The sequence below is a fragment of the Sus scrofa genome, chromosome 4 (assembly GCF_054392235.1).
Source record: "Sus scrofa isolate SSC_HxYL_T2T_F1_AM1 chromosome 4, Sscrofa_HxYL_maternal_Yorkshire_Landrace_v2.0, whole genome shotgun sequence".
NCBI classification, from domain to species: Eukaryota; Metazoa; Chordata; class Mammalia; order Artiodactyla; family Suidae; genus Sus; species Sus scrofa.
The window spans coordinates 8,102,892-8,117,036 of record NC_139386.1 but is presented as its reverse complement, the minus strand read 5'-3'; the positions used below and the strand labels follow the sequence as shown (position 1 = coordinate 8,117,036).

Below are 14,145 nucleotides of genomic sequence, written 5' to 3'. Positions count from 1 at the left end.
CTGACCTGCCCCTCGGCCCAGGGCGACCAACCCACTCAGACACCATCCCCACCCCGACCCCCACCCCCGCCCCTTGCCCTCCCACCAACCCAGAGCAGAGATGGAGCCAGAAAACCGGAGAAGGCTGGTCTCACTTTCCCCGGGGCAGAGCCAAGAACACCGAGCCTTTGCTTCCTACTTCCTCCCACCGCAGGGTCCCGAGCCCATCCAAGGTCTTGACATTTCCCAGGCACTTGCCCCACAGCTCAGCCCAGCTCTGCAGGGTCGAAGGGGGCTGGACCTCTGTTCTGCTTTCACAGTGGTAACTGGTTCTGGCTTCCTTGGCCAGAACTCAAACCTGCTTCTATCTGGGGAGAAAGAGCTGAGTGTGGGCAGCCAGCTGGAGGCCACTTCCTTTCCTCCCCTTAGCCCTAAGGTCTGAACCCTCATCTACTCCAAACCAATGGAAGGAAGAGGGGAGGGGAGAAGAAAGAGGAGGGGAGGGGGAAGGGAAGCCGCATGTGCTACTTGCCTGCACGTCAAACTCTTGCAGGAGGCCGGTGATGGTCTGTGGAGAGACAAGAGCGCGGGTCAGTTTGATCGGGTTCCTAGGCCAGAGAAGTAAGGTCGGAACATACTGGCCTCTCTGTGCCCTGAGTGTATTAAACCCACCCCACGCCCTCTGTGGGGCCTAATTCCTTACGGAGAGAGACTTTTCATCTCAAAGAACAGCAGCTCTGCAGAAAAGTGGACATATTAGCTGGATTCAGTTTTGACGACAGCCTTGGTAGGAAAAAAAAAAAAAATCTGCAGGTCTAAGCTGACCACAAGCTTGAGAGATACAGGACTGTAATTGCCTCTTAACTGGTCCCTCTGTCTCCATTCACAGGCTACACTTCTACAGCTCAAACCTGAGCATGTTGCTGTCTTTAAATGTCTTCCAGGATAGCCAACCATCTGGATTAAATCCAGTCTCTCATGGGTGGAAGATTGAGCTTTTCCCTCAATCCAGCAATTCGGTGTGTCCAGCCCAAAGTCCATCTTCACCAGCGCCGTCAGTGGCAGGTCAGGCCCAGAGAACAGGAAAAGGGCCCTTGTCCCCAGGGTAGCAGGGAAAGCACAGCTCAGAGCTGGGGCTGGAGTCACTCTCGGCCAACATTTCTAAGAGATGTGGCTGGTATGTTTTCCTCCCGGCTCAGAGGTGGGGATCAAACACCCTCTGAAAGCTGAGCTCCAGCTAGACCACCATCCACTGTGAAAGAAGGCAGCTCAGCAGAGCAAAAGGCAAAAGAGGTGAAGGAAAGGGAAGGGGACCCCCTTGGGACAGCCAGCGGCTGAAGACAAGATTGTAACAGCCGCCTGAAGGAGATGAAAATAGCTTCACACCACCTAGTCGGGGGTTAAGACTATCAGGGAGTTTGATAAATTCAAGTGGAAGCAAATGTGGCCAACAGCAGTGTGTGGGTGTGGGTGTGGGTGTGTTGGTAGGAGGGAGCAGAAAAGTTCTTACATCCCTAACTTATCAAATGCTAATAAGAGTGCAGGAGTCATTAGGACTGAGGATAGACATCAGGAAGAACTTCCCAATAGCAAACCTAATTAAAAAAACTTTGCTGAGTCAACCTAAGGAACTGAAAGGTTTGTTTCCATCGAAACCTTGAAAGAAAAGGACATGTAACCTGGATTTTTTTGCTTTTTTTTTTTTTTTTGCTTTTTAGGGCTGCACCTGCAGTATATGGAAGTTCCCAGGTTAGGGATCGAATGGGAGCTGCAGCTGCTGGTCTACACCACAGCCACAGCAATACCAGATCTGAGATTCATCTGCAACCTATACCACAGCTCAGAGCAACACTGGATCCTTAACCCACTGAGCAGGGCCAGGGGTCAAACCTGCATTTTCATGGATACTAGTCAGGTTTGTTTCCACTGAGTCACAACAGGAACTCCTGTAACCTGGAATTGATAATCTCTTAGATGTTTGTTTCAGACATAAAACTTTCCAAGGATACCACTAGGCTGCCAAAAATAAATAAATGCTGTGTTTAAAAATGCATTTACTCGGAGTGTTCCCTTTGCAGCTCAGCAGTTAACAAACCCCATGAGAATGTAGGTTTGATCCCTGGCCTCACTCAGGGTGTCAGGGATCCAGCATTGCCGTGAGCTGTGGTGTAGGTCGCAGATGCGGCTCGGATCCTGAGTTGCCATGGCTGCGGTGTAGGCCGGCAGCTATAGCTCCAATTTGACCGCTAGACTGGGAACCTCCATATGCCACAGGTGTGGCCCTAAAAAGCAAAAAACAAAACAAGAATAAAATAAAAATGCATTTACTCTTAGACTCAGGAATAACACTTGGAGAATTTATCTTGGAGATGCACCTGCATATGTATGAAATGAAGCACACGCGAGGTCCACGGAGTGTTTGAACCCCTGCAGCACGGCTAGGAATGGTGACGTGGACCCTGGTGACCACATACAGGGCACGGGTCAAATAAAGGCAGTGGAGAGAGAAGGAAGTGCTCTACCGACTGACGCTGGAAAGATCTCCAACACACGTGATCAAATAAATAAAGCAAAGTATGGTCACCCGTTTCACATGGTTTTCAAAATGGGGAAACAAGACTATGCTGACATGTATTTGTTATCACCTAGGGGTTTTTTATTTGTTTGCTTTCTAAGACTGTGCCCAAGCTCCAGACAGAAGAGGAAATGGATTTGGAGCATGCATGGTGAATAGTACTAGCTGGCAAACTATTCCCCTCCACCTTTTTTTTGGACGTAGAGTTTTACTGAAACACAGCAGGCCTGTTCGCTCATACATGGTCCAGGGTTACTTTCATGCTGTTGATGTAAAGCTGAGCAGTTGCAATAGAGACCAGTTGTCCTCAAAGCTGAAGATGTTTACCACGTGGCCCTGCAGACCCTGGAAACGGTAACGCCTGCAGCTTCCCCTGGCCTGGCTTCTAATATCAGTTGTGTCACCTAATGAACTTGGGCCATTCCCTTCCCATCAAGACCAGTTTCTGTATCTGTAAAATGGGAAATAGAAATAATTGCCTCCCTTATTTGTAATGAAAAGCCCATGAAATAGTGGACCTGAAACAGAGCAGCCATGTGCAGGGTCATAAGGGAATTAAATGAACAGCCCATTCGCCAAAGGCAGCTGGCCTGAGTTTGACTCCACGCCCCACATTTTGTAACTATGTGACCAAGTGAGAACAAATGAATCTCGGGGCGACTCAGCTTCCTCTTCTGTAAAATGGGAATCATCACAAAACCTAGTCTCTAATCAACCACAGGCTTATCCTTTGGTTTAGCATGAGATAAGCCAGGAAATATGACTGGCCCAGAGACAGATAGCTAGCACATGGTTCACATGCTTCGAAAGCATTTAGTTGATCTTAGAGTAACTTTACTTTGGAATCTGAGCTTTATATTTTTAAAAAAGGTGTCTCGTTATAGGCAGTGATGTGCCCTAGTGAGAACTGAGACATAAATATAGTTTAAAAATACATCGTCACCTGTGCAAATGAAAAGGCTTTTCGCATACAGGATGGATCATGCCAGGCTAGACTGTAGGCCAGGGGCTTCTGTTTCCAACAAGGAGGCCTTATGGTCATGGAAAGTTTGACCAAACAGATGGTAATAACTATAGCAATAAGAACTTGTGGGCATAGCTTGTCCCCTTCAGGGCAAACAAGTCTCTAAGGGCTCCGCATGAATTGACCTACCCTATCCTCACCCCGGCCCCACGATGGCAGTCCTCGTGTTACAGTTTTAAAGTCAGAGGATATGACTTTAAAATGTGAAGAGGCTCAAGGACTGGCCAGGGGCACAGAGCTGCAGCGTCACAGGCAGGATCTGAATCCAGGCAGTCTAGTCCCAGAGCAAGTGGCCTTAACCTCTACGCTACGGGGCAGATGGAGCTGATGGGCAATGGGCTTCATGCTTCAGGTTCTAGAACCAGGATAACAGAGGTGGGAGGCGCTTAGAGGAACTCAGGTTCAATGCCCTTATTTCACAAATGAGATCAGTGAGGCGTGGGCAGAAAAGCTCGAGGTGGGCGAGGAGCCCGGCCCACAGCACCTGGGCACTCAGTGGCCAAGCCAGGACTTGAACGGGTACCTCTTGCCCCTTTGCCTTCCTGGACGAGGTGACCTATGGGAACAAGGAAGCAGTGGACACCTGTGTATGTGTGTGTGTACACCCACGTGGGTGGATGTGCACGTGTGTACTGAGATGCCTGGTCCTACCGTGCACACATGTACGCCCGTGTACCAGGGGGCGGGGGATGGGGGCGGCCAGAGGCATGTCCACTCACCTCCCCTTTCTCCACCAAAGGCTTCACCTCCGCGAGGTCCACGTCCTGCAGCTCCCGAGACATGTCCCTGCTGTCACCTGCCTGCAAAGGAACAAAAGCCAGGACATCAGCGTTTCCCGCTGAGAGATGTTTCCAGAAAGGAGCAGGCAAATCTGAGGCCGGGGAACAAGCCTTCACTCAGCCCTGCAGTTCCAATGTCCTAACCACCAGCCCTGCCGCCCCTGAGGAAGCAGAGTCCCTGGGACAGGAAACTGAGGTTTATGGTCGCAACTACGCTCGAGACCAGGCCCTGACCTCCAGTCCAGGCCCAGCCACCACGGGGAGGACATTCCTCCCTGCGTCTTAGGAGACCCCCATTGCGGATCCCGAGGTCAGGCAGCCCCAGGTGGACAATCAAAAGGGGACAGACAGTCACAGAGGCCTGCCGAGTGCAGCCACGGCACAAGCTTCCTCCTCCTTCCTCCTCAAACTTGCCCCAGCAGAGGGGCGGCCACGCGGCCCACTCTGTGCAGGGTGCTTTGCTCCAGGCTGGAGAGGAGACAGACAGGAAGGCAGGCAAAACCTCCGGCCAAGGGGATCCGACAGGACAGAACACTCAGTAGGATTTTGAAAGAAGAAGCACTTCATGAGCCAGAGCAGGGGTGGGAGAGCAGGCGGGGAGGGCTGGGGGTGGGGTGCAGCGATCAGGGTGGGCCAGAAGAGGTCCTCCTTGGCTCTGACACCTGGGCAGGTGCAGAAGAACCAGGAGAGAGAGACTGAGCAGAGTTCAGGTGGTGGAAAGCCAGTGAAATTGTCTCCCTGGGGAGCAAGGCGTGGGCGGTGACAGGTACTGGGCATGCTTCTGGGAGGTTCGTCAGGGACCTGGAAGCATGAACACTCCTTCTTACAGATCCAAGTCAAATGGGAGAATGGGGAGTTCCCTGGCGGCCCAGCAGGCAAGGATCCGGTGTTGTCACTATTGTGGCTCAGGTCCCTGCTGTGGTTCAGGTTCGATCCCTGGCCTGGGAACTTCCCCATGTCACAGGTGTGGCCAAAAAACAAACAAACAAACAAAAAAAACCAAGGAAAACAAAATTGGGATGACAAAGTGCCCACCAGTACTGGGGTGAGACAAAAAAAACCCCAGAAGATGGTTAAGTGCACGGGCAGAAGCAGAAAAGACGGGGAGGAGGAAGTGACAGGAGGAGTCCGGCGACCCCCAGGTCACAGACCCAGACCTTCCAGATCAGGCACGTGGCGAAAACCCGCCTGACCTTGGCCCTGACCCTGCTACCTTCCGGAGGGGGATCCTGACCCCAGGCTCCCCCAGGGCCCTACAGACCTAACAGCCAGGGGGAGAACGCAAGTCTCTGAACTTCCTCTGCAGACCCCGCCCCCCGAACCCAGAAGAACTCTCTTTGTGAAACACCTCTCAGCGGGCAGCAGAGCCACCCTGCACCCAGCCCCGTGCCCGCACATGGCATTCTGAGGGCAGATCCCCTGTGTGCTCTGGTCTGAGACCCCAGCATGATTCTCCCCAGTAGATAACCAGCCCCACAAGAATGCCTTTATGCAGCCCTTGGAGTCTAGGCTCCAGAACATTCCGAAAACAAAGTCGGTTTTATGTTTGGGAGCATTCCTGGGTGGCTGCCAGCTTGGAGGCAGGAGGCATGAGAAGCCAAGGTCTGTCGGCCTTGCTAACTCAGCGTGTTCGTGGTCCCGAGACCCTGGCCGTGGGACACCTCGCCTACACAGCCCAGGGAGCCTTCCAGAAGCCCAGGGCTCTGGCAACACCACCCTCTGAGCTGAGAGGGAGTGGACATGACATTTCACAGGGGCTCCTTCAGAAGCCAGGGCTGACAGAGAGGTTCGCGGCTACCCCCTGGGTGGCCTCCTTCGGCCCCACCTGTGAGCTCCCCAGGACAGGTAGCCTCCCTGGCTCATTCCCCTCCCAAACTGTGGCTCCTGGCAACACAACCAGGTGCAAAGTCGGGCCTCCACGCCCTTGCTGAGTAGGTAAATGAACAGGCTTTTTTTGGTTGTTGTTGTTGTTTGATTTTTAGGGCTGTAGCCATGGCATATGGAAGTTCCCAAGCTAGGCGTCTAATCGGAGCCACAGCTGCCAGCCTACGCCACAGCCACAGCCACAGCCGGATCCTTAACCCACTGAGCGAGGCCAGGGATCAAACCTGCATCCTCATGGATCCTACTCGGGTTTGTTTCTGCTGAGCCACCATGGGAACTCAATGAACAGGTTTTATGGGGCTTCATACCACTGTCTATATTTAAATCCACTCTCACATGATCATTAAACCACAAGAGTGAAAGACCTTGAAAACACGGACGGGGGCTCAGCTCAGGCTGCAGTTCAGCCCCGGGTGGTCGGTTCTCCCTGGCGTTCAGATCCATTGAGTGTCAGCCTCTGGCCACCCCTCCACCCTCTTCAGAACGGGAAAGAGTTCCATTCCAGCCTTTACAGCTTCCCCAACACGCTCTGGGAGAAAGCTCCTGACCTCATACCTTCTTTTCCTTCCTCCATCCCAGCTCCCCAGACCCCATGAGACAGAGGGCTGAAAACTGGCCAGTGTCCGTTAAAGATCAGCATTTGAGAATCACGGCTTTGGTGGGGGGGCAGCTTCACAGACCCCCGGCCCTCCTGTGTTCAGGGCCCTGGAGAGGCTCAGAGGTGAGCCTACCGAGAACTAAAATGGGGTTTGTCTAAACGAGGAGGGGGGTCTGTCCCTAGGGGGACATTTGGCAAAGTCTGGAGACAGTTTTTTGTTGTTATTGTTTTGTCTTTTTTGTTTTTGGGTTTTGGGGGCTCCGCCATCGGCAGGGAGACCAGATAAAGCAAAGGAAGCTGGTACTCCTTGTCCCTGGGGACCCCAGGCCTGGGGCAGCTCTCAGGTGATAACTGCAAATGTCCCCACGGGGAAAGCTCAGCCAGGACCTCCGTCTAGGGCACTACCTGCAAAAACCAAGGAGCTCCAAACCAGCTGCAGAGGGGTACCTTGAACCTCGCCCTCCCCGCCCCTCCCGCAGCTCCCTGGTCAACCTGCCTGGGGCAGGAACACAGCTGGGGCTCTTGGGCCACTTAGGCCACCTGAGTGTCAGCCCTTCCCCGTCTCTGCTGCCTCCACCCCCCAAAGAACTTACAAACTATGTTTCGGAAAAAGCTGCTTGTCTAAAGAAAACCTTATAAGGAAGTTCAATACATTTATAAGGAAGCTCAATACCTTAAAAATTAACTCGATTAACAATTAAAAGAAAAAGCAAGCTGATATGCTTTGGATGAAGCCGGGGACACTTCCCAGCAGCCCCTCATGCCCCCCCTCCCCGACCCCCGACTCAGGAAGACCAGCCCTCTCAGACCATCTGAGCTCCCTGTCACCAGTGGTGGCTTCCTCTAGCCTAGGTTCTCAGCACCAGGCACTGAGCCAAGCGAGAAACGACCAATGACAGCTCTGGTGATGGGACTCTTCTGTGTGACATGTCAGGACTGTCCTGTTGCCAGAGCTCAGCGTCACAGGGCTGGGTGCCCCCTGGTCCCACAGCCCCACAGCCCCTCCCCCATCAGGCCCCGTCACTACTGTCCCGTTTCTGCAGGAGGTGACCTCCCCCAGGGCAGGGCACGTGGTCCTCGCCATGCCTTCCCGCGGGCGCCGCTTCTCCACCGCCCGGGTCACAGCCCTGGGGGCTTCGGCCTCGGCTGCGACTGCATCGCAGGGTGTCAGGCTGCACATGCCGGGGCAGTGAGACCCCAAAAGGCCTGCAGTGCTGCACGCTCACCATGCCCAGGGAGGCAAAGTCCCCTCTGGCTGAGAACCACGGTCCCAGGGCAGCTCACGGCAGGAGCCCAGAGCCGTCGGCCAGATGCAATTCTCATCAAGCCCAGCACGCGGGCACACACACGTGCACACAGGCTCCCCTCACCATACACCCTGACACTCCCTCACACACACACACAGCCCCGCCACTGCCATCAGTCTGCCCCGGGGGTCTGAGTGACTGTCCTGCAATGACACGGCCAGCGCAGAGGGAGGGGCGGGGGTGGGAAGGCCTCTGGCGCCCACCCTCTCACTTCTTCACCTCACTCTTCAAGTGCGTCCTGTGGGGTTCAGGTTCATAATCCCAAGACCACACGGCTCGCTGAAGGAAGCAGTCCCAGCATTGGGGGGAATGGATCGAGGTGACCTGGTTTGGGGGCTCTGGCCAGTGTCCCCACCCCCCGAGACCGCTCCAAACCCACATCCAGGGGGTCTCTCCCCACCACCGACCCGAGGCCCCACTTGGCCCGCCCCTGCCCCTCTCCATTGCCTCCTGGAAAGCCCTAGCACAGAGTGTCAGACCGACAAGGGCCGAGGCCATCATATAGTGGACACAGGTGACAGGGCATGACGAGGCAGAGCCCACGTGTCAGACTCCCAGCCCTCCGCTCCATCTGCAGGGGGATCGGGGTGGTACCAACCACGTCCCGGCATAAAGGGCAGCTGCTCCAGACCAGAAATGAGGTCAGGACAGGTCTCCTTCTGCTAAAACCCCACTCAGTGCCAGAAACAGGGCTCCAAGCCATGCCAGCTGCTAGACTGGTTTGTGCCACTCTTCCTTCCCCACCTGCCTGCCAAGAGGGAATTCGGAGAAGTGAAAGGGAGCCAGGAACCCGAGGGAAAAAGACTTGAGGGTCCGACCTGGGCTTCCTCCTTAATTACCTCTGGGATCTAACCTCTTCGCCTCAGTCTGCTCATCTGTGAAATGGGTATAACAACTCCTGCTCCCAGTGAGTGGCAGCCAGACTCAAAGACAAGGCTGGCACAGAGAACCTGGCAAATGGCTGCTCAAATTCATCAGTGCACTTTCCTCTCCTGGTTGCCTCAGAGACCTGGGGACACCTGTGGGGACACAGTCTGAGTTTTATACCTCTTTAGTCTCCTGAGTGGCCCAGCAAGGAGAGCGCACACAGAAGATTCAGCAAGGGCCACGTGGGTTCCCAGCAGTCCCACCCACAGCAGCACCCATAATGGTCAATGAGTAACGAAGCCCCGGGCTGCGGGGGATGGGCAAATACCTTTCCAGTTCAGCAGACCCAGGAGACGGCCAGCAATGAGCTGGACTTCGTGGGTTCCAGGGAGGCCAAGACAGAGATCTGCCTGGAGGAGGGAAGAAGGTGACCCCGGGGCACTGGGAAGGCAGTGGGCAGAGGCATCTTGGGCAATGAGACCACATGAGGGCTGTTAATCATCGGTCACAGGGACAGCGAGGGGACGCACAGAGCCTGGGATTCTCAAAAGACTGGGTGGAGCTGCAGGAACACTGCCTAGGAGTGGGGGCATGGGAAGCCTGCCCCTCACTTCACCACATGACTCTCCCCCCAAGTCATTCCCCACCGCCCTGGGCTGGGCTTTCCATCTACAAAATGTGTGGGGTGAATTCTGTGGACATCACTGGGTCCCCAAAGCTCAGGGCAGATGGGACCCCAGGTGGGAAGATGCTGCAGGCAGGCCAAAGGGGGTCCTACCATCCCACCAACCGCACCCCCCCCCTGCCCCGAACACACACACTCACACACACACACACACACACTCACACACACGGCTCAACTCTTCCTGGATCCGCTGCCCTGGGAACCAGGACATTCCCCTCCTCCTGCCTCGACCCCTCCTTGTCGTTATGACCCAAGTCTCTCTGGCCAGGGCTGGCACTCCTCCAACAAGCCACCTGGGGAGACCCTTCTTCCCTCCCTCTTGAGCAAGTTCTGCTGGGCCTCTAGAACTCTCTTGAAGAGGGCAGAGAGGCACCTAAGCAGCGAAACATCCAGGACGTGCCCTGGGAGCCCCAGGCTGCACCTGCCTTAGCGAATGGCCAAAACCCTGCACAGACACACATGATCACAGCAACAAGGCTCCAAACTGCATCCTTCCTTTGAGCTTTCCAACAACCCCAGGAGGTGCGCCCTATCGGATTCACCATTTGACAGGGCAACGGAGGCACAGAGGAGATAAGAAACGCACCCCAAGTCCCCAGGCATCACGCTGGCACCGTTTCAAGCAACCTTAAAGGAGACAGTCGACTGCGATACCAGCTGGCATGAAACAGACACATTGAAACAGACACGTGTACTGTGCACACCGCCCAGGTAGGACGTGCTACGGATCATGTGTGCTCGTAGGCTTCTGCTGCGTGGATCTGCTGGGGGATGCACGTGCTTCTCCCTCCACCGGGAGCAGGCCCCCGAGCCATCACAAGGAGGCGCAGGCTGTGGGCAAAGTCCACGAGTCCCCGTCTTAAGACCTTTCCTTTCTCCCTGCACAATACCCAGAAGGGCGTCTGTGTTTAGCTTTCCCCAAAGTGCCTTCCTGGCAAACCCAATGCTTTGCAAAAGGGTTCGCTGCATTGTTCTACGTGTCCCTTGAGGAGGTCCCAGGGAGAATGTGGATCTGATCATCCCACCTTACAGATGGGTCACCTGAGGCTCAGACACCAAGGCCCAGGTGACTTCCTAAAGGCCAGACACCAGCCTTCCACGTGGGTACAGGTGTGCAGACCAGAGCCTCCCGGAGTCCTCCAGGGAAGCAGAGAAGGAGGGGACCAGGAGGGACCGTGGACACGTTCGCATTGCATCGATTGTGACTGTCAGCCACTGGCCCAGATTTTGTCCCCTCCAGAACACGCCTGGTCTCCAAGCCACATGAAAGCAGTGTTCTTTCCAGCACACTGGGCTCTTTATAGAACAGAATTTAAAGGGAGTGGGGGCGGGGCGATCAATGCGTGCTGCTGCTGTTTGCCGCACCGTCTTCCCCAAATACAGTCATCCAGAGGGTTCCAGAGAACAATGCCACTCCTGCATGAACCTCAAGGAAAGTAGCCTTGGGGTCCGCCGTGGCCTCTTCCCGCTTTGTCCAGGATGTGTTCTTCTGTCTCTCCTTTGCCAAAGAGATTTTGACATCAAGCTACCAGGCGTGTCATGGGTTCTCTTGATGTTTTCTGGACCTTTTGAAACTCCAGGCTCCGGGGAGGGTCAGGAAGCTGATGGCCTTAAGGCTTAATGTTTTTCTTACGTAATCAACCTAGCTAACAATATGGGTGGGCTCCCTGGACCTTCAAGAAAGTTCCCCAGGAGGTCCCCCAGCATAGCTCCTGGTAACATATCCATGAGGAGGTGGGTTCGATTCCTGGCCCTGCTCCGTGGGTTAAGGATCCAGCATTGCTGTGGCTGTGGTATAGGCCGGCAGCTGTAGGTCTGATTCAACCCCTAGCCTGGGAATTTCCATATGCCTTGAGCATGGCCCTAAAAAGACCAAAAAGAAAAAAAAAAAAAAATTCCCCAGTTGAGGAAAAGGGAAGTTGAAAATAGGGCTTTCAAAGGCCCATAAAATAGCCAGCGCTACTGCGGAAAAGACAATCAGATAATCAGAATTCCTCCGGGGCCCCTGGTGCTTTGTATGGAGGCTGAAACTCAGTTGCATTCAACAAATTGTCCGACATGGAAAGAATACAAAAGGAATCCCTAGCACACCACAGCGGCATCCGTTCCCCGGGTACCAGGCTGGGGCTGCAGTGGAACTTCCCTGAGCTCAGCCAGAGCACAGAACTTGCAAGAAGGTCAGGGAGCGTGTCTGGAACACAATAGCAGGAAGAGGGAAGGGCCAGCAACCCGTCCTCACCCACCCTCTTCCCTGCAACACCTAGATTTTCCTGTAGCTCCTCAGTGGAGTTTTGGCAGCCAGGCAACTTGTCTGGCAGAGAGAAGATCTGACCCTCTGCAGAGACGAGCGAATAACGGAGGTCCGAAGGAGGAGGCTGGTTGGCTTGGAGGTTTTTTCCTGTGCCTCTTTGGGACTAGCATGTGCAGCACTGGATGGTCTCTGAGGTCATATGTTGAAAGCACATGGATGGAGCCAGCGTTAGCATAGGGCATGGATTCGGATCCTTCCTACAAAACCCGCTGCCCCTGAGACAGAATGACTGCCACGCTGACAGGGTCCTTCCCCAGAGTGGTCCTGCTGCTTCTACCCTCTGGGTAGCCTTCCAATCTCCCCTGGAACAGATCCCCATCACCTGATTCTGGACAAGCAAGTGACCTGCCCGAGCCTCAGTTTTCTGCTCTGAGAAATGGTTCAAGTTACTTCCTTCGTAAATGGAAGTTTCTATTGGACCCGCACTAAGTGAGTGCCTACTAAGTGCCAGGCCCTCAGGTCTATAGGGAAAAAGGGTACGGTTCTCCCTTTGTGGCGCAGCAAAAATGAATCTAGTATCCATGAGGATGTGGGTTTGATCCCTGGCCTCGCTCAGTGGGTTAAGGATCCGGCATTGCCGTGAGCTGTGGTGTAGGTCGAAGTCGTGGCTTGGATCCTACGTTGCTGTGGCTATGCCCCTGTAGCTCTGATTCGACCCCTAGCCTGGGAACCTCCATATGCTGCGGATGCAGGCCCCTCCCCAGGAGGGTGGAGCCCAGGGTCAAGACGGAGGAAGTAGACTAGCCCTGGTCCCCATACGCAGAGCTGCACATGGGGTATAAAAAACACTTATGCACAGAGGTTTCCACAGGTTTAAGGAAGGGGAAAAAAAAACATATGTAAAATAAAAGATGAGGCCCTCATCTGCTAAAGAGTCTCATTTCCTAACTTGGTTGGGGGAACACCCCAGCTAGACTGGAAACGCCTGGGGATGGAGCCCAGGTCTTCAGTATATGTCAGATATGAAAGTCAAAGACCGGGTCCGAGAGATACCTATGTGTGGACCCGAATTCTGTACCCTGGTCCCTCTGCAGCATCAAACCAGTCTCCCCCCCGGAGAGCCCACCCTGAAGATCTGGGCTCCACGCACATCCCATCTGAATCTGCCACCTGGCACACCCCCCTCCAACAAACCTGGGCTGGCATGGCAGGGGGCCAAGGGAAAGTCCAGGGAATGAACCTCTAACTGCGGGCTCTGCAGCAGAGATGGCTAACCCGCCTGTCTCTGTCTCTGAACCTTCAGAGAAAGAACAAGTTGGAAGGGAAGGGCTGGGACCAGACTGAGATCAGGGAGGCAGGAAGGGCTGCCTGAAAAGAACCCAAGAAGCCAAGTTCAAACTCCAAAGACAGGTCCAAAGGGTCTGGGCAGCTTCCAAGGGCAATGGTGCAGGGGAACGTCCAGAGTGGTTCACCTGGAACAGGATCCCATCACTTGATTCTGGACCAGCAAGTGACCTGCCCAAGCCTGGGTTTTCTAACCTGAGAAATGACAAGGATGTTTCCTATCGCCACTGAATGAGGGGACACCCTGAAGTCACAGGGCACTTCAGCCAGATAAGAGCTACATACCAAGAGCTGGGTCCCCAAACCCTGGAGACCCCCCTTTCCTGTCTCTCAAACTATGGCATCCCTTTCCCTTCCTTCCCCCCCCCCATCATTCTGGAGCAGCTGTCCCCAACTCTGGCTGCTCTCAGTACACCCCACCCCCAACCCAGCCCAGGGAGCTTGGAAACAATGCAGCAGCTTCCTGGCCCCTCCCAGACCCACTTGGCCTGGAAATCTGCATTTCAAGCAAAGATCCCATTCTATTTTTATGCCATCTGTATAAGCCTAGCATTTTGGAAAAACTTCAAGAAGCAAGACATGAGTCCAGCCGTGGTGGGCACTCCTCCTGGCCTGGGTATCTTTCGGACAAAGGTCCCTGATGGCCAAGGACATGCCTGGAGAATGTCATTTGTAGAAATGATTGACGCGGTGTCCTCACGAGCAGAGTACTGCTCTCATCTCTTTACCTGGATTAACTCAATTAATATTTACATGCCGTGATGAAACAGGCTCTGTTGTTCTCATTTTTCAGGGGGGTGGAAACCGAGGCCCAGAGCTCCCGGCCTCCCCTGTACTTGTCATGCCTTTCTG

At 54.4% G+C, this 14,145-nt stretch overlaps 1 protein-coding gene across 2 annotated transcripts in view; it reads right to left on the bottom strand.

Moving 5' to 3' along the window:
* The window catches only part of NDRG1 (N-myc downstream regulated 1), a 54,857-nt gene that overhangs the window by 37,564 nt on the left and 3,148 nt on the right, over window positions 1–14,145 (bottom strand). For both annotated transcript variants that reach the window (XM_085021617.1, XM_021088875.2), the window contains exons 2-3: window positions 4,298–4,378; window positions 512–547 (exon numbers count right to left, since the gene is read on the bottom strand). Coding sequence is in view for 1 of the 2 variants with exons in the window: in XM_021088875.2 (XP_020944534.1) it covers window positions 512–547; window positions 4,298–4,360 (99 nt within the window). In the remaining variant the exon portion in view is untranslated. The remainder of the gene's footprint in view (window positions 1–511; window positions 548–4,297; window positions 4,379–14,145) is intronic.